At 43.1% G+C, this 27,154-nt stretch overlaps 2 protein-coding genes across 5 annotated transcripts; one reads left to right on the top strand and one right to left on the bottom strand.

Annotated features, from left to right (window-relative positions):
* Positions 1-730: 730 nt before the first annotated feature.
* LOC139370484 (diacylglycerol kinase epsilon-like) lies at positions 731-11,164 on the top strand. The gene is made up of 11 exons (XM_071109988.1): positions 731-1,736; positions 2,062-2,221; positions 2,573-2,692; positions 3,002-3,145; positions 3,747-3,904; positions 4,226-4,274; positions 4,765-4,878; positions 5,264-5,335; positions 5,598-5,725; positions 7,630-7,741; positions 8,109-11,164. Exons 1-11 carry the CDS (start codon positions 1,285-1,287, stop codon positions 8,325-8,327), a joined length of 1,728 nt encoding a protein of 575 aa, XP_070966089.1. The 5' UTR covers positions 731-1,284; the 3' UTR covers positions 8,328-11,164.
* LOC139370483 (E3 ubiquitin/ISG15 ligase TRIM25-like) lies at positions 10,846-23,811 on the bottom strand. Of its 4 annotated transcripts, none has more exons than XM_071109983.1 (11): positions 23,728-23,811; positions 21,481-22,189; positions 20,484-20,579; positions 20,059-20,292; positions 19,706-19,874; positions 17,587-17,628; positions 17,242-17,349; positions 16,829-16,879; positions 16,089-16,202; positions 14,065-14,124; positions 10,846-13,326 (listed from the first exon to the last, which is right to left on the bottom strand). In XM_071109983.1, the coding sequence occupies exons 2-11, from the start codon at positions 22,087-22,089 to the stop codon at positions 12,794-12,796; spliced, it is 2,016 nt and encodes a 671-aa protein (XP_070966084.1). In that variant the 5' UTR covers positions 22,090-22,189; positions 23,728-23,811; the 3' UTR covers positions 10,846-12,793. The 4 variants fall into 4 exon arrangements, with proteins under 4 accessions (XP_070966084.1, XP_070966085.1, XP_070966087.1 ...); XM_071109984.1 differs by having other exon boundaries at positions 17,242-17,346; positions 23,728-23,803; XM_071109986.1 differs by lacking the exon at positions 16,829-16,879.
* Positions 23,812-27,154: the final 3,343 nt, after the last annotated feature.

Here is a 27,154-nt window from a genome sequence, read left to right as displayed (position 1 = left end):
CCTAATAGGCCTATCAGTGAATGTGAAGCTCTGTCTGCGTTTATAATATACATATGTTATGTAGATGTGTCTTGATGCCTTTAAGGCAAATGTTAGTAATACTATTTTAATATACTGAACGAAATGCTCCAAATAAAAAATAAATGAAAAAACAGCTCTAAATCTTTCCCCTCAACAAACTGTTTTTGATATGTTATTCAGTTGCCAGAGTCAGCTGAGCACCACGTAAAAACGTACGCCATGGTGTACGTTAGCATATTGGCCAATTAAAACGGACGACACTATTAGTAATCGGCGCGTTCGACATTGCAGCCCGCTTTAAAGACGACTCGAAACTGACTGATTTACAAATCACATTGCATCATAAATAACCATAGAGAATGATAGAGGCCTCTAGTGGCCAAAGAGCTATTAGCATGGGCAGCGCCATTGAGGGCTTCCACCATTTTAATGTAGTCAAGTGTGTTGGACTTAATTGGCTTATCCCTCCTAGTGACCCTTTTGGAGTTTTGTCCAACCGGGTCATCGGGAGGGATCAGCCAATCGGGAAGAAGAAAATGGATTACTTCAAAATGGAGATAGCCTCAATGGCGCTACCCATGTTGTTACAGACGCTATAATTGCACAGATACAAAGATGAGTCCTATATCTATCTCTATGTAAATCACTGCTCAATATTATTCGCAGATCAGTCAGTCAAAATGTACCCATGATACAACACGGTTTTGACGCGCTTGAACACTGCCATTAGGTGGGAAGGCAGCTGTCTGCGATTGGACATGTGTTTTATCGACGAATCTATTGTTTAGTCGTGTTATTGATATAGTAATGAAGCTGTCACTTCAATGCAACCTTTAATATTATAAATGCTTGTGCATGCGTTTCGATGTTTTTAAAAACTTTTATTTGTATTTTTTACAGACGATTGATTACTAGCTTTTAATGTAGTCATTGCTGGAGAGGTGAGGAGCACATCAGGTGCCCAGTAACTATATCTAGCATAGCTTCTGATAACAACAACAGTAAGCTAATCATTCAAATGTTGGTGGTCGTCGTCTAGCTACTTCTTTTGCACACAAAAAAAATCACGGCAGTCATTGTTTACAATCTCGCTCGACCCTTGTTTTGTGCGTTATTTCGCTACACGAGAAGGTTGTCATTTTCTCGTAGCTATTGCATGGACACCATGATGCGCGCGCCTTGCGCACAATGTTTATATGAATTCTCGTGATATTCTATGATTTGATTAGTTTATTCACGTTAATACCAACCACTCTTCCTCGGATGTCAATGGAGGGGGACGAGGGAAACCGTGACCAATCGTCACGGGAAGAGTGGACACTCCTGTTTTGGACATCTCTCGCTGTCGTAGTGCCCGTGATCATTACATTGTGGTGCAGTGTCCAACGCTCCAAACGGAAAATACACATGAAAGACTTCTTCCGCAAGAGCAAGCACGGCTGGCACTGCACCGACCTGTTCAACAAGCCCACCTACTGCTGTGTATGCCAACAACACATTCTACAAGGGGCATTCTGCGACTGCTGCGGAGTGTGCGCCGACGAGACATGCCTGCGTCGGGCCGACCGGAGCCTTGTTTGCAAAGAGATTATGGCTCCGTCCCAAGCGGATGGGACATTAGAGCACCGCTGGGTCCGGGGAAACGTCCCTCTCTGCAGTGTCTGTGTGGTCTGCAAGGAGCAATGTGGGAACCAACCGAAGCTGTGTGACTTTAGGTAATATTATTTTGCTTCTAGGCTGTCGTTTGTGTGTGAATTAATGTCTGCCACATTAATCAAAGTGAAGCCCAGCAGGGTGCGAAGGCGTTAACATTTGTCTGGTTTTGGCACGAAAGACGGAGGGTGTTATTTGTAATGTTTCAATCATGGGGAAGCTGAAATTGCTTTATTTACAAATTGACAGGAATTAATATCATGTCCTTTTCCTTTCATGTGTACAATTATTAACCAGCTCTCTGTCCACCTTTTGCCTTGACATTACAGTGAGCGCCACAAAAATTGTGCTTGATCCACTGATGGGTGTGTGTTTGTCCCTTGGCAGGTGTGTGTGGTGTCAGACAATGGTGCACGATGACTGCAAGGCCAGCCTTTCGGACGGGGAGCGCTGTGAGCTGGGCGAGTTCCGCAGCCTCATCATCCCCCCTCACTACCTCCACCATGTCAACAAGCTCCGCCGCAGGCATCCCGATGAGTACAGCAAGGTCAGAAGTCACACCCAGGGAGGGGTCGGTGTCTGGGGTTATGGTGGCCCAAATGGTGGATCGGGACCGATTGTTTGGTTGCATTACTAGCGACTACCAGTCCCTCTTGAGTCAGGTTAGAATACTGGGCTGTGGTTTGAAACAGGTTTCGTTTACTTTTCAATTTGAACTGAAACGTTGACGGATCGAATCCCTGAGCTAACAAGGTAAAAAAATCTGTCGTTCTGCCCCTGAACAAGGCAGTTAACCCACTGTTCCCCTGTAGGCCGTCATTGTAAATAATAATTTGTTCTTAACTGACTTGCTTAGTTAAATAAAGGTTAAATTAAACAAATTTAACTGTGTGTCTAGCTGGCGTCTGCCTGTGGGAGCAGCTGGACTCCAGTGCTGGTCCTGGCCAACACTCGCAGTGGGAACAACATGGGGGAGGCTCTGCTTGGAGAGTTCCGCACCATCCTCAACCCTGTCCAGGTCAGTCAGTCCTCTGTGTAGCATCCTGTAGGAGCATATTATGGAATTATTAAGATGTCTAGGTCAAATTGAACTGGTGCACAGTAGGCAATCTTTTGAGTTAAAGTGATTGTGGAGGTGGCGCGGTGATGGTGGGATACATATACATCTCCCTCCCCTCCCGTCCACCTTTTCCACTTTGTTTCCTCCCATATCATACATTTTCTGTCTGCTATCCTCTCCTTTCCTCTCTCGTCTACTTTCCTCTCTACTCTACTCGTCTCCTCTCCTTTCCTCTCTCCTTTCCTTTCTCCTCCCCTCCTCTCTCAGGTGTTTGACCTGTCGGAGCTGCCTCCCTCCAAGGCTCTGCAGCTGTGCACCCTGCTGCCTCCAGGCAGTGTTAGGGTGCTGGTGTGTGGGGGGGACGGAACCGTGGGCTGGGTGCTGGATGCCATCGACACCATGAAGCTCAAGGTAAAGCTGTGTGTGTGTAACATGACAGTGGCAGGGGCAGATGAGAGTCGTGCAGCTCTATGCCAGGCTGTCGTAACTGCTGTTGCAACTAACATTACTGTACCTACTGTTGTTGTTGGTTATTATTGAATAAGACGTCTGTAGATGGCGTGCTTGTTTGAACATTTTCAGCTAGCTTGAGATGTTTCCGATGGAGCTATCACATTCAATATTTTTTGATAGCTCAAACGGTTGGTACATTGTGAAGGAGGGCGGTCACGTGTGTTTGTGAGCAGAGGATTTTTAAAACATTTTTATTTACCTTTATTTAACCAGGTAGGCCAGTTGAGAACACGTTTTCATTTACAACTGAAGCCTGGCCAAGATAAAGCCAAGCAGTGTGACAAAAACAACACAGAGTTACACAAACAAACCTACAGTCAATAACACAATAGAAACATCTATGTACAGCGTGTGCAAATGTAGGGATGTAAGGCAATAAATAGGCCATAGAGGCGAAATAGGATCACTGGTTTGATCCCGATATGGGAACAGGGACAGCGGAGGAAGATATGTTAGCAGCACCATGATGTCTGTTTCACATGTGTGTATTGGTCTCCAGGGCCAAGATCAGTTCATCCCCAGGGTGATGATTCTGCCCCTGGGTACAGGGAACGATCTGTCCAACTCCCTGGGCTGGGGGTCGGGCTACGCCGGGGAGATCCCTGTGGAGCAGGTGCTCCGGAACGTCCTCGAAGCAGAGGTGGTCAAGATGGACAGGTCAGTGGAGAACCAGAGGAAGCAATGTAGCCTGCTGTGCTAATGCTACGAAGCTCAAGTCATGTAGCCTGCTGTGCTAATGCTACAAAGCTCAAGTCATGTAGCCTGCTGTGCTAATGCTACGAAGTTCAAGTCATGTAGCCTGCTGTGCTAATGCTACAAAGCTCAAGTCATGTAGCCTGCTGTGCCAATGCTACAAAGCTCATGTAACGTAGCCTTCTGTGCTTATGCTGCAAAGCTCAATATCCCTAGTTCCATTTGTGTTGTAGCATGGTTGTAAATGATCCAGTATGACATTTCTATCTCCACATGTCCTGACAGGTGGAAAGTTCAGGTAGCCTCAAAGGGGCTCTACTTTCGTAAGCCAAAGGTGAGTTGCATTTCACCCTCCTCTAGCTAGCCTCTTTTGATCTTGTCCATTTGCCCTGCATTTTGATATAATTCAGCAACACGTACTGTATTCAGTGTGTGGCCCATACAGGAGTCACACCTGTAACTCTGGTGTTGCCTCTGCCAGAACCATGCTGCAACCAAGTGATCCATTACAATCATGGGGCTGTTCCAGAATGCTGTATCAATGAGTAAGCCAGCTAACTGTCCAAAATGGCTTGAAATAACTTATTTTTATGAAGGATTTAAAATTGACGAGGTATAATTGACTTGACAAACAACAACCAATATACATATTCAGCGTTTTTAATGAACCAGAAAAACAAGTTATATGGTTGTTTATCAACGTTAGCTGGTTAACTTAATGATCCTGCTTACTGGAATAGCCTACGTGATTGATTTATTCACTGTTTATACTCTTGATTTGCTCACTAAAGGACCTCCTAACTCGTGTGGGCTATTCTCATCAGGTCCTGTCCATGAATAACTATTTCTCAGTGGGCCCGGATGCCCTGATGGCGCTCAACTTCCACACCCACCGTGAGAAGACCCCCTCCTTCTTCTCCAGCCGCATCATCAACAAGGTCAGTGGGCCAAAGACGCATCTGAAAATATTCACAAACGTATGCAAATGTCTTCACGTGGTTGAATTTACATACAGTGTGAGAGGAAATTTCCAGGGTGGTTGCTTGAGTGTAATGGTCGACACATCAATTTGGAAAGAATTCTTTAATGCTACTTTTCTCTCTTAGTCAAATGCATTTGGAACTGCTTTTACTTACTGCATATTAATTATGTGGTTAGTTGTTCTATAAATGGCCGATTCAGAATAGTCTAGGAGTGGTTATTTGGGTGAAAATGTAATAAATATTTGAATTAGTTCAAACATGACCTGCTTTTGATAACGCGTGTCCTTTGTCCATATTACTTTCCCCTTTTTAACGGTCAAACTGTTGCCTTTCCTTCTAGGCTGTATATTTCATGTATGGCACCAAAGATTGTTTAGTTCAAGAATGCAAAGACCTGGATAAGAGGATTGAGGTAAGGTGTGCACAAAGACACACACACAAACAACACACAGGCAGACACACACAGTGGCCTCATGGAACGACTCTCATGTCTATTGTGCAGTCTTTCACCTCTATGCCTCGGAAGAATTTAATAGAATGTTCCGTTGCCTTGGCAAATGTCACAAACTTCAAATGAACTCGAGCATTCTTTGTGCGCTGTATAATCTTTGGATGCCTCCTTGAACTAGCGGATACTCATATCATTTAGTAATATTGTGTGTGCGCTCCCACAGTTGGAGTTGGATGGAGAGAGAGTGGCCCTGCCCAGTCTGGAGGGCATCATCGTGTGTAACATCGGCTACTGGGGCGGAGGCTGTCGTCTGTGGGAGGGCATGGGGGACGAGCCCTACCCCCTTACGCGGTGAGCACCACTGGCTCACACAGGACTTTAGACAATACAGAAATGGAGACAATCAAGGCTTCGAAAGCCCTACCATCAGACAGACGATGTCCATTGAAAAGTTTGTGTATTATCACTGAAAGCATAACTCAAGATCACATTGTCCTTTTTTGTGAAGCCTTCATACAGTGGGGCAAAAAAGTATTTAGTCAGCCACCAATTGTGCAAGTTCTCCCACTTAAAAAGATGAGAGGCCTGTAATTTTCATCCTAGGTACACTTCAACTATGACAGACAAAATGAGAGGAAAAAAAATCCAGAAAATCACATTGTAGGATTTTTAATGAATTTATTTGCAAAGTATGGTGGAAAATAAGTATTTGGTTACCTACAAACCTGCAAGATTTCTGGCTCTCACAGACCTGCTGAGTTGCATGTAACTTCTAATTTAAGAAGAGGCTCCTCTGTCCTCCACTCATTACCTGTATTAATGGCACCTGTTTGAACTTGTTATCAGTATAAAAGACACCTGTCCACAACCTCAAACAGTCACACTCCAAACTCCACTATGGCCAAGACCAAAGAGCTGTCAAAGGACACCAGAAACAAAATTGTAGACCTGCACCAGGCTGGGAAGACTGAATCTGCAATAGGTAAGCAGCTTGGTTTGAAGAAATCAACTGTGCGAGCAATTATTAGGAAATGGAAGACATACAAGACCACTGATAATCTCCCTCGATCTGGGGCTCACAAGATCTCACCCCATGGGGTCAAAATGATCACAAGAACGGTGAGCAAAAATCCCAGAACCACACGGGGGGACCTAGTGAATGACCTGCAGAGAGCTGGGACCAAAGTAACAAAGCCTACCATTAGTAACACACTACGCCGCCAGGGACTCAAATCCTGCAGTGCCAGACGTGTCCCCCTGCTTAAGCCAGTACATGTCCAGGCCCGCCTGAAGTTTTCTAGAGAGCATTTGGATGATCCAGAAGAAGATTGGGAGAATGTCATATGGTCAGATGAAACCAAAATATAACTTTTTGGTAAAAGCTCAACTCGTCGTGTTTGGAGGACAAAGAATGCTGAGTTGCATCCAAAGAACACCATACCTACTGTGAAGCATGGGGGTGGAAACATCATGCTTTGGGGCTGTTTTTCTGCAAAGGGACCAGGACGACTGATCAGTGTAAAGGAAAGAATGAATGGGGCCATGTATCGTGAGATTTTGAGTGAAAACCTCCTTCCATCAGCAAGGGCATTGAAGATGAAACGTGGCTGGGTCTTTTAGCATGACAATGATCCAAAACACACCGCCCGGGCAACGAAGGAGTGGCTTTGTAAGAAGCATTTCAAGGTCCTGGAGTGGCGTAGCCAGTCTCCAGATCTCAACCCCATAGAAAATCTTTGGAGGGAGTTGAAAGCCCCAAAATATCACTGCTCTAGAGGAGATCTGAATGGAGGAATGGGCCAAAATACCAGCAACAGTGTGTGAAAACCTTGTGAAGACTTACAGAAAACGTTTGACCTCTGTCATTGTCAACAAAGGGTATATAACAAAGTATTGAGAAACTTTTGTTATTGACCAAATACTTATTTTCCACCATAATTTGCAAATAAATTCATTAAAAATCCTACAATGTGATTTTCTGGATTTTTTTTCTTCTCATTTTGTCTGTCATAGGCCTCATCTTTTTAAGTGGGAGAACTTGCACAATTGGTGGCTGACTAAATACTTTTTTGCCCCACTGTATACTCTATATTAAGACCTTTTAGAGATGCTTCAGAAATCATTCATAAGCTAATGTCATGTGATTTGTGAAGCATGTATCTAGGCCTTATGAAGCCTATATGAATGCTCTATAATGCTTTTCGACGGTGTCGTTTTCTAAGTGTTTTTTTCCCCCCTCCTGTCCTCTACCCCAGGCTGGATGACGGGCTGCTCGAGGTGGTGGGTGTGTTTGGCTCCTTCCACTGTGCTCAGATCCAAGTCAAGATGGCCAACCCGGTGCGGCTGGGCCAGGCCCACACAGTCCGGGTGAGGTTACAGCACCATCACCACCACCTGCTGTTTATCTCCACAGCGTGAGAGGACAGCAGTGGTGTACCTGACACATTCGTGTATTCTGTGTTTCCTTCCTGGTTCTGTCATTTTGACCTTAGCTGAATAGATACGGTACCAGTTTGAATGGCTATCTTTTATAAGTATCTGGGTCATTTGCTAGTTTTGTCTTTTAAAAGGTAGGTTAGTTCATGTTCAGTAAATGTCAATGTACTTAAAATGTTTTTACTGTGCTCATCACTGTTCAGCTCTTCCAGTTAAAAAAGAAATGAACCTTCCAGTTCCTCCTTCACTTTTCTCCGCCCATCTCTCTTACCACCTCTCCCTTCCTATCTCTCTGTAGCTGGTGCTGAAGACGTCCCGGATGCCCATGCAGGTGGACGGGGAGCCGTGGGCCCAGGGCCCGTGCACCATCACCATCACCCACAAGACCCAGGCCTTCATGCTCTACCACAGCGCCGAGCAGACGGACGACGACGACGAATCCAGCACCTCCGAGGCTGAGAGCTCCGCCCCCCATGACTCTCCCAAGCCAGCAGGTCCCGACTCTGCTCGTGCCTGAGCCCCCAAGTTCCACCACCTCAATGTTTCATCCATACCCCTCCTTTGTTCGTTGTAGTAAATGCTGATGACATAATGCCATGCTTGCACACTCCCCAGATGATGATATAAGCCAGAGCTCAGGCATATTCCCACCTCGGGGTAAAGGAGGGAAGGAAGGAAGAAAGGAGATGTTTCAGTGGATGATGGGCTGTATATTTGCACTGATCCCTTGTTTTATAGTTATAACAGTTCTATAGTTTGAATAGTTTGGCAGTGTTTCCCAACATGGACCCCGTGTGTCCCTGACTCAAGAGGAAGCATTGACCTCAACACTCCGACTCCTATGATAGAATATATATATTTATATTAGTAAGTCAATCACTGGACGTTTGTTTTGTTTACTCTTATTTCATGATGATGTACTGTTATTGCCATGTTGGCCAAATCCCCAATGTGCTGTATTGGACAGACACTAGTTAGTGGTTACTAAGTCTTAATAAAATGTTACTTGACTATATTTCTTAATGAGTTTTTTTAGGACTCCTAGTTAACCATTCCTAGCTAAATATCCGATGCTTCTAAAATATTTATTCACAGGTTTTATAATTTCGACCTTGTCATTTTTGGAGACAAAATGTCTACCACAATAATCCACTCAGTCTGTTAAATGCACTTCTACTTGTTATTTGATTTTTTTTGCAATATTTTGTCCTTTTCTTGATTAGACCTCTCTTTGTGTGGGCACTTCGTTGTTGCACTGTAGGAATTACTCCGTAGGACGTAGTTAGAATTGTACCGTCCCTCAAAACCGACTGCTCAAAGTGTTCAGAAGTATAGTTATGATATTACTCTGTCCGTATCTATTTTGTTTGTTGTCTACTATGGAAAGATTGTTTATTTCAAACACTTTGTCTTCATGCTGCGTATCACTAGACAAACTGCTAGGTGACACCCTATGTCTGTCACATAGAAATAGATTAGCATCTAGCCATTCTATTTCTATGGTGTGTCGACTGTCGTAATGTTTATTACCACAATGTTTAAAAAAAAAAAAAAAATCTGAATCTCCGTCACCTTTCAGGAATGTCATTCAGGAATAATGCTGTTTTGTCATTTTAGTGAGGTCAAAGTTGAGATATCAGAAGGTTTGTTACAGCCATAATATAAAGTTATAGGTGGCGTTCCAGGTTGTCTGTTATGCAATCACACTGCGCACTTGCCCCTAAGCACTTCTGCAGGTCCCTCGGTTTGTGGAACCAGTCTGATCTCTGCGTTCGCCATTCTATTTCAAATCACTTGCGGTAGAACAGAATGGTTGACACAGCAATCAGATTGGTTCCACCAGGTTACCCTGTCCACATAATCTTATTCATTGTGATCTATAAGGGAAAAGTGAATCTAGATCAGCACTCCTAATCATCTGTGCAGCGTGACTGCAAGCAATATGACCTGGAACGTCTTCTAAAAGTCTTGGTTCTTAAGCCAACTATTGGCATCAACTGTATAACGGGAGGATTGTCAATGTTCATCTAAAGCTTCGGAGGGCCATAGTTATTAATATAATGCTAATGCTTGTGATATTCAAGTGCTTACATTCCCTTTGTGTGTGTTAAGTTGTTGGGTAATCGTCTCGTTGCTTGACACCCATTTTATGTGTATCCGCACTTCTACTGTGTTTACAACAAACCTGAATGTTCTAGAAACAGGTCTGAGCATCTTAACTGTGGACAGAAATGTTATTTCAAACAGTATAGAGCAGGGGTATTCAACTCTTACCCTACGAGGTCATGAGCCTGCTGGTTTTCTGTTCTACCTGATAATGAATTGCACACATCTGGTGTTCCAGGTTTAAATCAGTCCCTGATTAGAGGGAAAGAATGAAAAAATGCAGTTGAACTGGCTTAAGTCCAGAGTTGAGGTTAAGGGGTATAGAGCCCCACACTGGAGGTGTCATAATACCCATAAAACCTAGTGGTCAAACAGGGAAATGGTTCCAATTGTTTTTCCACCATTCATTTTTCCTATTTTAAAAACACTTAAGGGCTGTGTTTTCTGATTACATGATTATCAAAACGTCACGCCAGGGTAAGCCCACACAAAACACAACCCTTATTTTAAGTGTTTCTAAAAATCCCCCATGGGATTTGACCGCTAGGTTTTATGGGTATTATGACTCATACTGTGGTACTCTTGGCTGTAAGGTTTTATAGAAATGTAACTGCATTGCTGGAAGAGAGCATGTACTGTATGCCACCGATTGTTTTCTCAACTCGATTGTCTTCAGATATTGAATGGTAACGGATCATCTTAGTCTTGGTAGTTTATGGTCACGTCATTATGTCTACACTTAACGATAGAAGGAGACCGTGTGATAGTCTATTGCTGATACATTTTCCTGGAAAGTTTTGAGTGAAATTTACAGTGTACCATGAGGAACAGTATATTTGGAAATATATTTAGCTACACATTTTGTTTTTTCAGTCAAACCACTGTACATAAATGCACAAGATTGCTGTGGAAAGTGTCAAAGAAACCAGTTAGTCATAACAGCACTTTATTGATGGAATGGAAGGCATACGACTCCATTTTGTCTCCATCTTATGGTACGAAATGTACCATCTTCTTCCTGGCCATTTAAAAAGAAAAGATGGATAGAGAGATGGATAAAATAATTGTAAGCAAACAATCACTTAATAGCAATTAAAAACCTGAGACAAACATGAAAGAGACAAATATGAAAATAATTGGCTTTACTGAATTTGCTACTGACGATGTTGAAATGGAAAATTTCACTGAATGTAATAAGCAATGTAAATTATAATTTGAAAACACCCATAATAAATATTTTCATATGTATTATGAATTTTGAATTTCATTGTTTTCTAATAAGTACATATTATTTCATTGTTAGTTTTGCAAGTATATAATATGAAAGCAATATCAGTACTTTTCCTTCCCGTGCACTTGCAATAAGTTTACTCCTGAGCAGTTTGAAGTAATATGATTACTATATATATATATATGTGTGTGTGTAGATATGAGGAACAAATAAGCCACAAACAGGAATATAGGAATATATTAGCACAGATTGCTTAAGGGGGGGACATTATCAAGTTGTCTTTAACAAGATTAAACCCCTTATACACAAACATAATCAATTCTATAGAGGGAGAAGGCCAACACCAACTGTTCATTTGGCATTGGGCTTTGCAAAGTAAAATGAATCTATCACGTGCTATTCTCAACTTGCTCTCCGATCGTAGCGATGGCTATATATCCATAAATGGAAAAGATCCAATCAACAATACAGACATTATGAGAAGCATGCAGTCACATCACAGACAATGTGACACCCACAGACACAGATGTCCAAACACCAACAGACATATGTACCCTTCTACATGAGAAGGCCCTAGGTATGGGCTATAGCTACATTAGCTATAACTTGGACCCAGAGTTTTTCCTTTGTCTGGTCACATGGACAGGCAAAACACCAGCCCTAAATTATCACTATTTACAAAACCCAGATTTGGAAATACTTCTGTTCACAGGGTCTAAATGACCTCTGCTTGTTCTTATGGGCGAGGCTGGGTCTATCTAGCCTGGTTGCCAGATCAACCAAATCCTCTGCCTTGTTCACTGTAATTCTCAACCAAATGCAGATCTGGCAACCAGGCTAGGTTCTATCAAGCCTGTAGTAGCAGTGTCAGGAAGTGCTTTCAGCACACTGCACCATGCGGAAACCCCCTTCACTTACAGGCTCTGTGTGAAACACTGTAGCGGAAATGTATTAGATCAAGAAAACAGTGCACGATACCCACTTTTCCTTTGGGGGGTATCAAGCATATTGTGGATGCTTTTCTGCTCTATTCATTGCTTCTATATCCAGTGGTGTTATTGAATATGACATTCCCTAATGCGGAATGCCTGACACCAGCAAAAGCATTGCATGTGTGCCAGTACATGGCCTTCTGAACAGTGTGGTACTGTTCATATACAGTAGATAACATACATGTTAGACACGTTTATTCATGTTGTTTTGTGTATTTTACATGTGATTACTGTGTACTACCAAGACCCACACCAAGAGATCATAAGCTCTGATAAAACAGGCTGTAAACAGCTACCCACAGACCACTTAAATGTATCTGTAAATAAACTGGCTGATCAAGACATGTATAATCATTTGTAATGTTTCTTTACCTGTATGGAAGTGCTTAGTTTTCATTAGATACTGATTAACAAATGCTGCCTGTTTAGGAGGTTGCTGTAGTTACAAGAGACCAAAGTCCAAAAGGATTACCTACACTGCATTATTACTAAAGCCAGTGACTACAACCGAATAATAACCTTTAAGGTAAATTTCCAATATAAGTTCCCAATATCAGTATGATTAAGTAATTTATTGACCCAGATGCTGTACATTATAATTGTTTGTGAGGGAGAACAATGTGTGTCTGCGTGTGTGTGTGTTGTGTCAACTTCTTAAGACTGCAGCTTGCACAGGCTAACAGACGAGCCGCTGGAGAAGAGCCAGAATGCCGGGTACACTGCCTCCGCGAACTGGAACACAAACGTATGGAAAGGGTATGCCCGGTCCTGAACGTTATAGAAAGTGGCCGTTCCCTCCTCACAATCCAAAAGCACGCCGACGCGGATCGGATTCGGGTTCTGCAGTACAGTCTCACTGCTGGCGTGCCAGGCCGACAGCTTGACGTTGAACCACTCCACGCACCAGGACTGGGCGTTACGCCCCAGCCGGCTAGCCGGACCCTTCCGGTCGATGCTGTTGTAGGCCAGGCCGATGCCGGTGAAGTTGTTGCTGCTCATCTTAACCTCCCAGTAGTGACGGCCACGGGAGAAGCCCTTGGAAGTGAGCACCTGGCTGCAGACGGAGAAGCGGGCGGGGCCATCGGGGTAATGGGTGGGCTCGTCTGACACAGAGGCCATGGTCATGTTCTCTGTCAGGGAGATACGCTTGTGGGCCGTTTTGGGGTCAAGGGTGAGAATGGTGCCATCTGGTGAGGGAGAGACAGGAGGTAAGATTCTCTCTCACAAACACATCCATGCACACATTTTTCTAAAAGTTCCTTCAGAATGCTGTACTTGTTTTCAAGCTAGTGTTAGGAATACAGGTAGATAAGTGGTTAGACCACAGACAGTCTATTTCCACTACAGACATCTCTCCACTGCTGGCAGCAGCTGCTAGGACTACCAGCAGGGTTAAGGGTTGAGTAATTGCTCACAGGTGTGAGTGATTGAGCGGCAATTACTGTAACAATCTTAGAAGCTGATCAAGAGCAGCATCCCAAGCCAATGGGGATTTCCTGTTGAGTGTTTGAATCTCTTTTGTTTGGCATGCCTTTTTGTATATTGTTATACTTGTCATCATATGAACATCAATAACCAACATGAGCCGTCTCCCCTAGAGACACTTACAACACCCTGTTGACTTATGTTGAACGCACACTCAGAGGTTACAGACTTGCAGCTTGCCAGAAGATTACGATGGAGCAGTGTGGATGAAAAGTACAATTTGGAGCACAGTGGCATATCCCATTCCTGCATCGAGGTATGTTTTCCGTCCCATATCTCACACCGGCTCCACTGTGTCTTAACGTAACCCCGATTGAGTTCTGACCCCCAGTGCAAACAAGTGTAACGGTAGGGTCAGTATCTTCTGGCAAACCTACTAGCTTCCCTAGATCGAGACAGAGTCGGTTTTCTACGTGGGTTCGTAACACTTGTGAACTTACATCGTAGAAGGTCATTTCGTTTTGCTGCAGACGTGATACTTGGGGGAACACTTGCTTGTCCTGTAAGAAAAATACCATGCCATTAGTTTAGTATAGCGTATAGGTGACTTACCAGAGGGGTATTCCAGAAAGCCAGATTAGTGAGTTGGCGAGATCTGTCAAACTAGAATTTGAGCACATTTCCAGTTCCAGAAAGAGCGCTCGACCTATAGCCTGATCAACCATAGCAACGAATGCTCGGAAGCAAACCTGCTCCCTAAGAGGTTTAACTTGATCTTAGCCTGTCCTGGTGAATGAAGACGGGGTTTCTCAGCCAATAAGATTGTTGTTCGTCGGCTATGGCCGGTCCCTTTGCGGAAAATCCAATTGACATCAGAGCCTTCATTGTTTGCTGTGCATTACAAAGGGAACAAATGATTGGACCTCAACTATCCTTTAAATCATTCAGACGATTCTCTTTTGGAACGTTATCGTTTTTCCGCACAATCATTCATATCTGGCCAACTTTTGCCAGCAGCAAACCACTGCTGGCTTGCTTCTGAAGCTAAGCAGGGTTGGTCCTGGTCAGTCCCTGGATGGGAGACCAGATGCTGCTGGAAGTGGTGTTGGAGGGCCAGTAGGAGGCACACTTTCCTGTGGTCAAAAAAAAATACCCCAATGCCCCAGGTTAGTGATTAGGTGCACTGCCCTGTGTAGGGTGCCGTCTTTCGGATGGGACGTTAAATGGGTGTCCTGACTCTCTGAGGTCATTAAAGATCCCATGGCACTTATCGTAAGAGTAGGGGTGTTAACCCCGGTGTTCTGGCTAAATTCCCAATCTGGCCCTCAAACCATCACGATCGCTTAATAATCCTCAGTTTACAATTGGCTCCCCTGTAACTATTCCCCAGGTCGTTGCTGCAAATAAGAACGTGTTCTCAGTCAACTTACCTGGTAAAATAACAGATAAATCAAAAAACTTACTCAACCTGTACATAGCCAATGAAATCCAACGTGGTTTCACCTTTACTGCTATAGGCCTACAAACTCTGCATTACTTAGCAATATTTTGGCCACTGGAAGTTTCCTGTACAATGAGGGCGACACTGAACGATTTGGCAAGGCAACTGTGCGTAGAGCCGTAAGAAGAGCCTGCCTTGCATTAGAGATTTTTTGTTGTTGTCTTTGTTGCATTCCCTGCCCATCAAGCTGTATAATCAAGGAGGTATTTTAGGTACTGCAGGTACAGTAGGCTGCGACGCTAATCTCAAATGAATAAACCTAAGCAACATGATAAATAGCCTAATTAAAATAGCGCAGATTTTGCAAACATAATTGGCGTTACGACTTAGAACACACCGTTGTAATGAAAAGCACTAAAATTATTATTCATCCTACATAGGCTATGGAATGGGCCTACCATTGCAATTGTGACATAGGCCATAGCCTTGACATGAATATCACCAGTGTTGCAATAACAGTGCACTCTGAAGTGAAAGCATCATTACTAGTCACCCATGTGTGTAAGCTAGGCCTATTAAGGTATTGGAATTGTGCCATTTCACTTAAGCATTTACTCGGTCCGCAATTATCTGCCCGGCACCCTCTCTGGCATTTGCACCCGCGCCTCTATTACAATTTTGGTAAATATATGAACATATTCATTGTATATTACAATCGTTTCTTGTTCTGGACTTGTGACATATTGGGCTGTCTTGACTCCATAGCTGTAGTTTATTTCGGTCATCGACATGAGGCCCTTTTTGAATGTTGCGTGCACGCGCCAGTTGTCGGATCAACCAATCTGCAATTCGCTTAGCACAATTACTTAAACGAGAAGCAGACGTTCTGGAACCAAGAAATCAGACTCATCTGGTTAAGAGAAACTGGACATGTTCAGGGAATCCTAAATATGTTAAGCCATCTTGCTAGAATTACCCCCCAGTTGTGACAAGTATCCAGAATTGCATTCAAATTTGTCATTGGAGGCTCATTTATGGTATTTGGCTGCATGAGCAGAGAATATAATTTTAAGCAACATTTACCTGGGTCCTCCCTGTTCCTGGGTTCTGCTGATTGTCCTCTGGGGTGGTCCCTTGGTGTGTGTGGAACAGGAGTGGCGGACTCTCTGGGAGCATTAGGTGGCTTTTGGGAATTTTCTGATGGAAGACAAACAATTAATTTACAATATATTTTCATATCCAATGATGGCAGGCAGTTCTTTTACACAATATTGTATGAGTCAGCTGCTGCCCAAATGTAATGAAACAGGCAGGGAGCAGGCCTCGAACCCTCAACCTTCTAGCCCGAAGTCCAGCGCGATATCGACTGTGCCCCAAAAGCATGCTCGAGCGGCAGAGTATATATCCGCGCTTATAAACCCAGGGTCGTTGCACTACTTCCTCTTTTCAAAGAACGCGCCCTTGTGCTAGCTTCCGACTCTACGTCTTGTAGGAACGCGCTCACTGGCCAAGCCCATGGCATTGTCGAGGATGCAAGGTCCGACCACTTCTGACATCAATGTAATGAAACAGGCACAGAGCAGGTCTCGAACCCTCGACCTTCTGGCCCGAAGTCCAGCGAAATATCCTTTTAAGCACTCTCTCCAACTAAGGTTTGCAGAACAGACTGAATAGTGTGCTAAGCCTGTTAAACTAGATCATAAACTAATAACATTTTAACTTGTGATGTTACTTGAAACATGCAATGCACAGCACACCTGTTATCTGAGCTTGGCAGTTATTGAAGTAAACACACAGAAAAACACTGAAAAATCAGTTCTCACTGTCAGCCTTAGGTTCTTTCCATTCCTTGTGATCTCGTTTCTTGTCTGACTCTGAAAGGGAGAAATGGTTGAGACGTGTAGGATCAAAAAAGTAACTGAGGGTCATAGTTGACCCTTTAGAGGTGTAAATAGTGGTAGAATTGGCAGTAAGTCTTTACTGACAGTAAAACAATCTGCTATCTTGTTTTTGAACCATTCATGTCACAGGTGTTTCTGACTGACAAAAACGAGCTGTATTTGTCCTGTTTTTGTCTGGTCTGATAAGGAAACTGAAAAACCTAGTCGGTGTATCGTATTCTTTGTTTGTTGAATGGTTCAATGTAGTGTCTTGGTAAAATGTACCTAAAAACACACTAAAAAGGGAATCTTTATCAGGCTACAAGGCCACAACGACCCATCTTGTAATAGCCTACTTCTCTCTCGGTTTGAATCTTGTGGAGGCTTCTTCTGGTTTGCCCTGAGGGGAGCTCCTGGGCTGTGGGATCTAGGCATTATCGGATGACCTTGTGGTGGCATGCCTCCTGAAACAAAGACCAGATGACACTTAGAGTGTCACGCTGTATCAAAGTAAATACAGTGCCCACGGTTGTAATTACGCTATGAGTGACCACCACAACGAGTCTATTACTGATTTCACTAATTATTATGGCTGTACAATTTAGCCATACAAAAGCCATATGTTTCTGAAAAGTTACAACTGTTACTGTATGCCAGCAGGAGTTATGTAGTTATAAAGAGGAGGGCATAATGGCACTCACCCATTTCATAGAAGTTTGGCAGCAGAGGAGCAAACCTCTCAGCTGTTGGGAAGAAATCACAATTTATTGGTCATTTACACACATTTAGCATATGCTATTGCGGGTGTAGGGAAAGGCTTGTTTTCTTAGCTCCAGCAGTGCAGTTATAACAATACAATAACAATTAATTAAGGAACGAGCGATGTCAGAGTCCGGAATATAACTGAATACACTGTGTACAAAACATGAACACTTTCCTAATATTGAGTTGCACTCGCCCTCAGAACAGCCTCAATTCGTCGGGGCATGGCCTCTACAATAGGGATGGGCATTTGACAGTTTGACTGTTTTTTTAAAAGTACTCGCATAATTTCAGGGCTCTAATGAAAAAATTATAATTATTAAAAACACATTTGACAATGTGTGCATTTATCTATATGTCAAACAGCGCGCAACCATGAATAATGTATCATAACCATTAGACACATTCTAATTCCTAGATTGCGATTTGAGAATCATTAATGAAACTATGGGCTCTGTTAAGGCGTCAGCATGCTTCAGTTCGGCTGGCGCCTAGCCAAACCTGGCTACCCTAACCAAGCGTGTGCTCGCATACTCCCGCATACCTTGCTTGAAAAACGAGAAAAATGCGTCAATAGTACCGTTTGCCCATTGAGACGCCTCAGCCTGTATACACTTCCTCAATAGTCAGAATTAAATCAACGATAACTCAAGACGTTTTTGCCGACGATTTTAGTTGTGCAATTTTACAAACTAACGTGCATGAACGAGTTGAATAACAGACTTTATTTTAGAATCAATATTGCTGACCAATCACAGACGAAAGGTCGTGACTTCGCTCCGAATTTCGGCTTGCCTCCGAACAGCCGAAAAAACCCTCACCAAAACGTCAATAATATGCACGAACTCAACCGAAACAGTGTTTCGGTTGGGAAGCATGCAGACGCTTTTACCTGCTCGGCTCTGGTGAAGTCACAGCTGCGTTTTGCAGTGGCAAAATATATAATGCGAGATTTCTGCTGCTGCTTGTCCAACTCCGAGTTTCGTTGTGCTTGATTAGCATATGATTTGTCAAGGAGCTAGTTGTGGCTTCTGCTCTGCATCAGACAAGTTTTGTGCTTCAGTTGCACTTCTCCACTCGGATGAGAATTCACGAACTGAAATTCTCTGGTAAAATGCTAGATTAACTAGAAGCAAAACATTAGATTAGGAAATGTAGCTGGTTACATTGTATGATCAACATTAGACAGTTTGAGTTCTCCAAACAACCTGTACACTACGAGAATGAGAACGCTATGCCGTATTAACACATTGAATAAACGGAACCGAACCATAACCAAACAGTCTGGATTAATGGGGAAATGGCAAATAGCCTACATTTACTATTGATACATAGCAGGGATTTCATAAAGATTGACAAACAATTCACACCATGAAATCAATGAATATGTATGAATTGGCGGGAGAATATTTTATTTTTATTTTTAAACTAGGCAAGTCAGTTAAGAACAAATTATTAGGAACAGTGTGCCTCTTGTTCAGAGGCAGAACAACATATTTGTACCTTGTCAGCTCTAGGATTCGATCTTGCAACCTTTAGGTTACAAGTCCAAAGCTCTAACCACTAGGCTACCTGCTGCCTGCCGGTATGGAGAAAGATTTGATGTCATCCCCACTCTACAAGGTGTCAAGCATTCCACAGGGATGCTGGCCCATGTTAACGCTGATGCTTCCCACAGTTGTTGTTTCAAGTTGGCTGGATGTCCTTTGGGTGGTGGACCATTCTTGATACACATGGGAAAATGGGTGAGTGCCCAGTTCAGGGCAGGGTACTGGGTGGAGGCCGGCAAGTGGTGACTATTTCACTTAGATGACCTAAGTATAATGCTTGGAATCTGGAAAACTAATACCTCAAACCACCAGATTGGTAACCAATTTGAGGGATAAGATGTTGGATTGTGAATTATTGATTGATTGGACTCATTGTTTGATCCCTTATTGCTCTCCAATATAAAAATCACCATTGTCGAACATGTCCATGCAAAGTTTTGGAATTAAATATCACAAGGCATCATACAAATGCCGCCCATAAGCATGTTTTATACACTTGTATACACACCTGGTTTGAGTATCTGCAGTCTGGTCTCTACAGGCTGTTTCAGTACATGTGTGAGATGCTCCCTCAGGACTGCAGAGTAGGCATGCCAGGCTGCCACGGCCTTAGAGTCCAGGTTCACCTTCGGGGTATAGGGGTCAAAGGCCACCACTGCCGGCATGTCAACTGAGGCCTGTCCCAAAGGAAAGGTAAAAAACCAACAATAAGATGCATTATAGTCATTATCGGAATTTCAAGACTGTTAGCCCACTGAGCTAAGGCCGGGAGCTGACGCAAGTCTTCTGATTTCAGGTAAGGTTGCTCATCACGTGAGTGAGAGCAGTTCACCGAAGCCACCTTCGCTACACTGGACTCACCTGTAGGAAAGCCACGGTCTGAGTCCGACTGAGCAGGCTGTTGACGCCATCTTTTGCTGCGCTAAGCTTCACAATGTTCTGGTTGAACTTCTTTATGAGGTTCTGGAGTTTGGTCTGACCGCTCTCCTGCTCGCGGTCCACAGTGTTCAGAGCCTCACGCTCGTCACGGTCCAGCAGCTCCCGGATTTGGCGGTAGTCATCCTCTAGCGCTCTCTTCCTGCTGGCTGCAGAGTCCTGGAGGAGGTGGACACAAAGTACAAGGAGTTCTCAAATTGATATCTCTCATAGCATCTCACACTGCTCTTCCTGTAGGTATTCGATATTTAGTTTTTCCCAGGTGCTCAAAGGTTTCAAACTGCTTTATATACTGAATACGGTAGTTAAGACAATTTCTTGAGTCCTTTGTTTAAAAAGTGATCGCTCACCTTCAACTTGCTCTGCTGGTCACTCATCTGAGAGATGACCGTCTGGTTCTTGTCAATCTTTCCATCCAGCAGACTCAACTTGCCCCTCAAATCAGACTGAATGAGACATGAATGAATATTATCTTCAACCAAATAAATCAAAACATTTATAACTCTTAAGATGGGATAATTAGTTATTTTAGGATTAGTGATCAATCACTGTGACCTTACACCTGTAGCCTAGCGGTTAAGAGCGCTGGGCCAGTAACCTGAAAGGTGGTTTAAATCCCGAGCCGGAAAGGTGGAAAAATCTGCCCTTGAGCAAGGCAGTTAACCCTTAACAACTGCTCCCCGGGTGCTGATGACATGGACATCAATTAAGGCAGCCACCCTCACCTCTCCGATTCAGATGGGTTGGGTTAAATGCCGAAGATACATTTTGGTTGAACGCATTCAGTTGTGCAAGCAACTTACTAGGTATCCCCACAGAACAGAATGCTAGGTATTTTACCAGATGTAGAAATGTGAAGCATCTGGTTAGTTTCCACTCACTACCAAATATGGTGATTAGAGGAAGCCCAGGGGTAGATTTTGGCCAACATTCACTTATCCATTTACAAAACTAGAATCTGTAAGAGTGGACTGGGTTTTGTAGACTAACTTTTGCCAAAGTTTCTTAACTGCGTTGTTAAGGAGTACAAGGGCGAATTGAGTTATTGTGTACACACACACACACCAGAGTAGGCGTTCCATAACGGAAATATGCAAATAAATACTAGAATGAGCCAATAGGATCTCACTAGCTCGTGCTTGGCTCTGCCCACCTCCTTGCTTGGTCTGCTCACTATGATTAATTTGCTCCCATTGAACCGACACGCTCTGGTCTATTCCCCTTCCCTCATAAAAAGGTTCAGACCTCTAGACAGAGATTGTAATGCACTACATGGGTGCAATGGGCTGGCACAACACTGTGTGCCTGACCGTGGATGGGGTGTATTAAAATGTATTGTAAACTTACCTCTTGCAGTGCCCGTTGTTCATCAGGGTTGGAGAAGGTACAGCCTTTATGCACCTGCTGCAGACAGACACCACAGATACAGCGGCCATGTTGGACACAGTAGAACTCCATCAGCTTGTGGTGGTCGGGGCAGATACGGTCGCACAGGTCGCCCAGAGGCTCGTTCAGCTGATGCGCGCCAAACACTGGGTTCTCATGATGAGGCCTCACGTGCTCAAGGCAGAATGACGCCATACAGGTGAGGCAGGTCTTGAATGCTTTGGCTTCCATACAGGTGTCGCACAAGATAACCACCTCTTTGGGCTCCATCTTGACCGCATCCCACTTGATTAAGTCGCCCATCTCATTGTGGAGGTCGCTTTTATTCGACTTCATTTTGAACGTTTCCACAACAGTGCTGAGAACGGTGTTCTTCTTCAGCACTGGTTTGGTGGTGAAGTGGGTACGGCATTGTGGACAGCTGTAGTTGTCTTTCCATGTTTCTAGGAGACACGCTTGGCAAAAGTTGTGTCCACATGGAATTGTCACCGGACAGTCGAAAGCACAGAGGCAGATGCTACAGCTCAGTTCGTCTTCGAGACTCATGAGGGAAAACATTTCGTTGGCCATGATGGAACTACAACTGTCTGCTGCTGTGTTGTCTAAGTATTCGGTTTAAACTACTATTCTGACAACAGCAGAAATGATAACATCACCTTTGTATGGAAACCTTCAAAATAAAAGCACACAGTTCAAAACATTGCAATGTTGATAACTCATTCTAAAGATATTAAATTGTAATCAATTGCTATTTACATGGTGCTTATATGCAAGGTCTTCTTTGTTTTGCAAAAAAAGTGTACAAAAATTAAGACCTAAGACCACTTGGTATGCTATTGGTATGCTCACAATACTGGGGTAGCTCCACCAATTAGGTGCCTTGGGAGTAGTGCAACTTTGTGGGAAAAAGTTTACTTAGCTGAATTACAACATGTCAAAACGCACATGTTCAACCTAATTTAAAGAGTTTTCCCAATCCCTTAAATATTTTTTGGGGTGACAAATAAGTAGCAGGGTTGACCGTACATAAAGTAGCAGGGTTGACCGTACATAAAGTAGCAGGGTTGACATGTTGTTCTTGACCAGCTCAGTTTCCTGCCACAAAGCACCAGAAAATGGCCAAAAAGAGTAGAACCAGCTCACTTGCTTTTACACTGATTTGACTATATGTCAAATTAAAACTTTTGCAGGAATAGCTTCACCATATTAAAATGAGAGTTTAGTTAACGTAGTGACCTTAACATTTTGGACAGATGTTTAATTCCTTAAATTAGTCTCTAAATAATGTGATTAATCTTCAGAAATGACTGTCAGTGAACCAGTATTGCTTCCGCACCTCTCCAATTGCTCCATAAAAGCTGCAGTCCTTGCAGAGCAAGGGAAATAACTACTTCAAGGTGAGGGAGTGAGGTCACTGATTTGAAACACTACTAGAGAGCACGACTAGCTACCTAGCCATTACACACAGGTTACAAAAACAACAACATAACTAGGGCTTTACAATGATTGTGAACATCGGGCACAAAGAGGAAATTGGGGAACATCAGCACAAAGTTCTCTATAAACCAGTATGTCATTCATATAGTGTAGGCAGTCACTGTAAATAAGAATTTGTTCTTAACTGACTTGCCTAGTTAAATAAAGGTTCCATTTTTCTTTTTAATTGCATTGTGGCCAATGGAATGGGTGGAGTAAAAGGCCAGCAACACTGTATTAACATAGCAGTATTTGTGTACACTTTCAAATGAAATGCTGGTACAAAATATAATAGGTTATTTGTCCAAGGTGGTTGCAATGCTTTGAAAAACAGTTGTACGTAACTAGTGTTAAACAAAAGGATAGTCAAAACTGTCCATGTCTTTGCAGGTAGACTCTTATTTTGAGAAAATCCTGCTGCTGGTACAACGGTAATCTAGTTTCAGTGAGTCACTCTGGCGAAACAAAATGCATTAGCAACACAAAACGTATTGATAATCTTTGCCTCCGTGGTGCAGCTACGGAATATTTGGGTTTTGAGGATACTATCTTTGCGCATAGTCATTATCTACTTTATTTTCAATCTAACCTTACCGTTTCCCCTTTTGAAGAGACATTATTACATTATTTTCTTGAGTGAACAATTAGGCCTTCATGATTTTAGTGTTTTTAAAATAAAATGTACCTGAACCATTATATTTTAAGTAAAGTAGCTAACGGAATCAAACTTACCAGGCTGTAAAGTGTGCTGACAACCGTACTTGTCTACGTATGTCCCATGACTTGTCAGAGTTCTGCGGCCCGTTCCTAGGGAATCTTCTTCGGTGGGGTTTATCGGCAGTTGACATCCAACGTTATGGTGCATTACCGCCGCCTACTGTACTGGAGTGTGAGCCAGAGACTGGGAGAAACAAAATTCTACCTGTCAGCCTGTTTCTCTTAAAAAAGACGACAAAAAATGTAGACTGTATATAATGACGTTCTACTTAGTATACTCTTTAACCTAATTTCCTGGATCCACTTCTCCCTCATACTGGATCTCAGCCTCTTCCCCACTCATACTGCCTACACTATGTCAATACAAGCTCCACTGTCTCTGTTTCCTGGCAATAATCATACTTTCCTGTTGGATGCTTTCCCATAAAGTCTTATTTAACCGGCTGTGTCCCACCCCTAATCTTGTAAAAAATAGCCCCCTCTCTTCTGTCTCTTCCTGCCGTCCTCCCCTTCCCGACATTCCTCTGTACTTAGAATACATGTCTACCCTTAGTATCTCTATTCCACTGCTCCTGCCATCTCCGCACCACCACTGTCCATATCAGGCTTTTTGCCTCTGCCTTGCTCATTTGAAACCTAAACATCAACATCCCGAGGGGACTAAGTTCTTGTTTAGCCAGTACATCAACTGCCTTGTTCCCCTTCACACACACACTTGGGCTAGGACCCAAGTCAATCTTGTCTGTATACCCATCTGTCTAACCCTACCATGGGTTTGTAGTACGGCACAAAGACGGTATTGTCTGCTACATGTACTAAAGGGCTGCAGACTCCAACACTGCACATGAATCAGAGTACATAACTACTGTCTGGCTTGACTTCCTCCACCCGCCGCAAGGCCAGTATGGCCATCAGCTCTGCTGTATATACCGCCAGATGATCTGTAATACGTTTCCTGACTGCCACCCCACATTCCTGTACTACAGATGCTGGCCCAGTACGTCCTGTCCGTAGATCTTTTTGAACCATCTGTAAATGGCCACAATGCTGATACACAGTATCCAGATGTCTATTAAACAAATCAGATGGATGAACACTGTCCTGATCTTTCTGTAGTCTCTCCATCACTTCTCAATCAACTACAAGAGCTGGGGAGGAGCCATGGTGGGTTCACAAGAATAGCTACTGTTGGACTACATTCTCTTCCCGACAGTCCCATCTCCCTCGCATGGGTATTACCCACCCGAAGATCGTGTTCTGTCCTCGCTCATGTTCCCAGCATGCCTTTCACAGGATGAGACGCCCCATGTCCCTGTAGGTTCACCCAATAATTGCCAGCTGCTGTCTCATCTGCAATGTCATCTCCCCCATCTCCGCATGTAGTCAGTGGAGTTTATTCATGGATGCCAAGGGAAGCCAGGTTTCTCCCCAAAAATGTACCAATATAAAAAAAATGACATTAATTTATTTTGTTTTCTGTGTTTCATAATTTACCTTAAATTCGCAAGACGCTGAATGTATCTGGATGGCAACCCATCATTCAGGGCAGGTGTGGCTTGAGCCCCACTTTTTTTGTTGTTGGGGGGCGGGGGCTTGCCTGGTTTTTGTTATTTTGGCATTAATACGTGTCACATCAGTTTGCAAGCAATGTCAAATATATAATTATCATTGGGTTTAATAAAGTCACATACAAACATGGTCTCTTGTTTTCTTGAGTAATGCAGTTCCAAAAGGCAGGTGTTTCAGCCTAGCTCAGTGCTTTCTGTGGTGGATAATATTTGCCCACGAAGGACCGTCGCACCACCTTCCTGTTCAAGTGAGCACAGCACCACAAGGTGAGTCCAAAAATGTAGCAGATGCTAGGTATTCAGATATCCAAAGAATGTCTGTCTAAATCTCTAAAATACAGAAGTGTACACTATTTACTGCTAAATCAAGAGAACTGTGTATTCAACAATGTTATATGGTAAACGTAACACCCCCAAATGTTTATGAACAGTGTAGTTCAGTGTGTCCGAGTGTCACTCAGGTGTAGGGACACACAAGTGCAGAGACAAGTACATTTTGTCTATTTCATGTCTTCTCTCATTGATCGAGACAGGTGGTTGTCCACCCCAAAATTCTCGATCAATGAATGAAAAGACTTGAAAGACACGATGTCGGCGCACATATTGTTGGTTTACTTTATGCAACTGGACATGGACATTGTGAGACTCCTGTTTTCCCCGAATCGAGGACGACGATGGCATCGCTAATGTTGGTTGAAAATTCTCTATGCTACACCAAACAGTATCTATCCTATAACACCCAGTAATGGATACCAACAATATTTGGTTAAATCACATTATCTGGTGCAACAATCAGTAGCTAAGAGAACTGGTGATCAGCAGATGATGGTGAGAAATTGTCATTCCAAAGAAACATACAGTAAGTTCAGGGAATACTTGTAAAGCTGTGGAAGGAGGGTTGTCATGATCAAACTGCCATTCAGCTCCTCATGAGTCATTAGCTTGAAATCCAGAATGATGTTTTATCCCTCGAAGGAACAGCTCACTGGATACAGTTAAGCTACAGTTACACACACACACACACAGGCACATAATTATGTTTTTGTATCTAGAATCCACTCCAGGAAGAAGCACAGGCACCACATGGTAATGTCTGTGAGACACAAACAAATACTATATTGTACAGTTTGAACAACAGTTGAACCATGCCAGCATAACATCAACATTAGGGTAGACTAGTTGAACATGTACACAGGCACATAGATTACATTTACAATAATATCTAGACCAATAGAATGAAATATGGCATAACCCTCAACCTTTGCACAGTGGGCAGACTGTACAAATGAGCCTAGGTAGGTAGGCAGGCAGACAGTATCTACATACAACCATGTCCACTAGGCAAATATTTTTATAGTAAAATCAGCTCTAGTTTTTGAGATTTACCACAGTAAATTGTTGTGTAGTTTCTCCTCACTGTTTGCTAGTAAACTTAGGTAGTTTGCGGGATATGCAATACTTGTTATTTACATCTCTTTGGAATCCTATCTTGCATCATGTCTATAACTCTGTGAGATTGAAATGCATCCATGGTCATAACCATTGTCAACCCTCATCAATGTTACATAGCTAGCTAGTAAAATTATTTACAGTTGCTGATGTTACACATGCTTGCTAACCAGGTACAAATGTGAAGCGTGGTGCATAACATGTTAGCAGGTGCCAGGCTAAGTAGCTAGCCAACTCCAGTCGTGCTAATGTTTGCTGTTAAACCTAATTTTAGGTGGCTGGTTGTAATGTTGTAGCTTGCTTTTTAGTAGCTAGCCATATCTACAACTTAAAAGAGAGGTTTTACAATCAAGATACAAAAGAGCTCCTATTTTGTAATAGATAGATAGATATGGCTACCGGTAGTTGTTTACCTACCTAGCTAG

Source organism: Oncorhynchus clarkii, chromosome 17, assembly GCF_045791955.1.
Source record: "Oncorhynchus clarkii lewisi isolate Uvic-CL-2024 chromosome 17, UVic_Ocla_1.0, whole genome shotgun sequence".
Taxonomy (NCBI): Eukaryota; Metazoa; Chordata; class Actinopteri; order Salmoniformes; family Salmonidae; genus Oncorhynchus; species Oncorhynchus clarkii.
This window is presented reverse-complemented; position numbering and strand designations above follow the sequence as displayed.

Coding starts and splice junctions, on each gene's coding strand:
- LOC139370484 (XM_071109988.1), top strand. CDS start 1,285: ATGTCAATGGAGGGGGACGAGGGAAACCGTGACCAATCGTCACGGGAA. Junction 2,222..2,572: donor ATCCCGATGAGTACAGCAAG/GTCAGAAGTCAC, acceptor CTGTGTGTCTAG/CTGGCGTCTGCCTGTGGGAG. Junction 4,275..4,764: donor TCTACTTTCGTAAGCCAAAG/GTGAGTTGCATT, acceptor TATTCTCATCAG/GTCCTGTCCATGAATAACTA.
- LOC139370483 (XM_071109983.1), bottom strand. CDS start 22,089: ATGGCCAACGAAATGTTTTCCCTCATGAGTCTCGAAGACGAACTGAGC. Junction 20,293..20,483: donor ACCAGCAGAGCAAGTTGAAG/GTGAGCGATCAC, acceptor CACCTCCTCCAG/GACTCTGCAGCCAGCAGGAA. Junction 16,880..17,241: donor AGATTCAAACCGAGAGAGAA/GTAGGCTATTAC, acceptor TCTCCCTTTCAG/AGTCAGACAAGAAACGAGAT.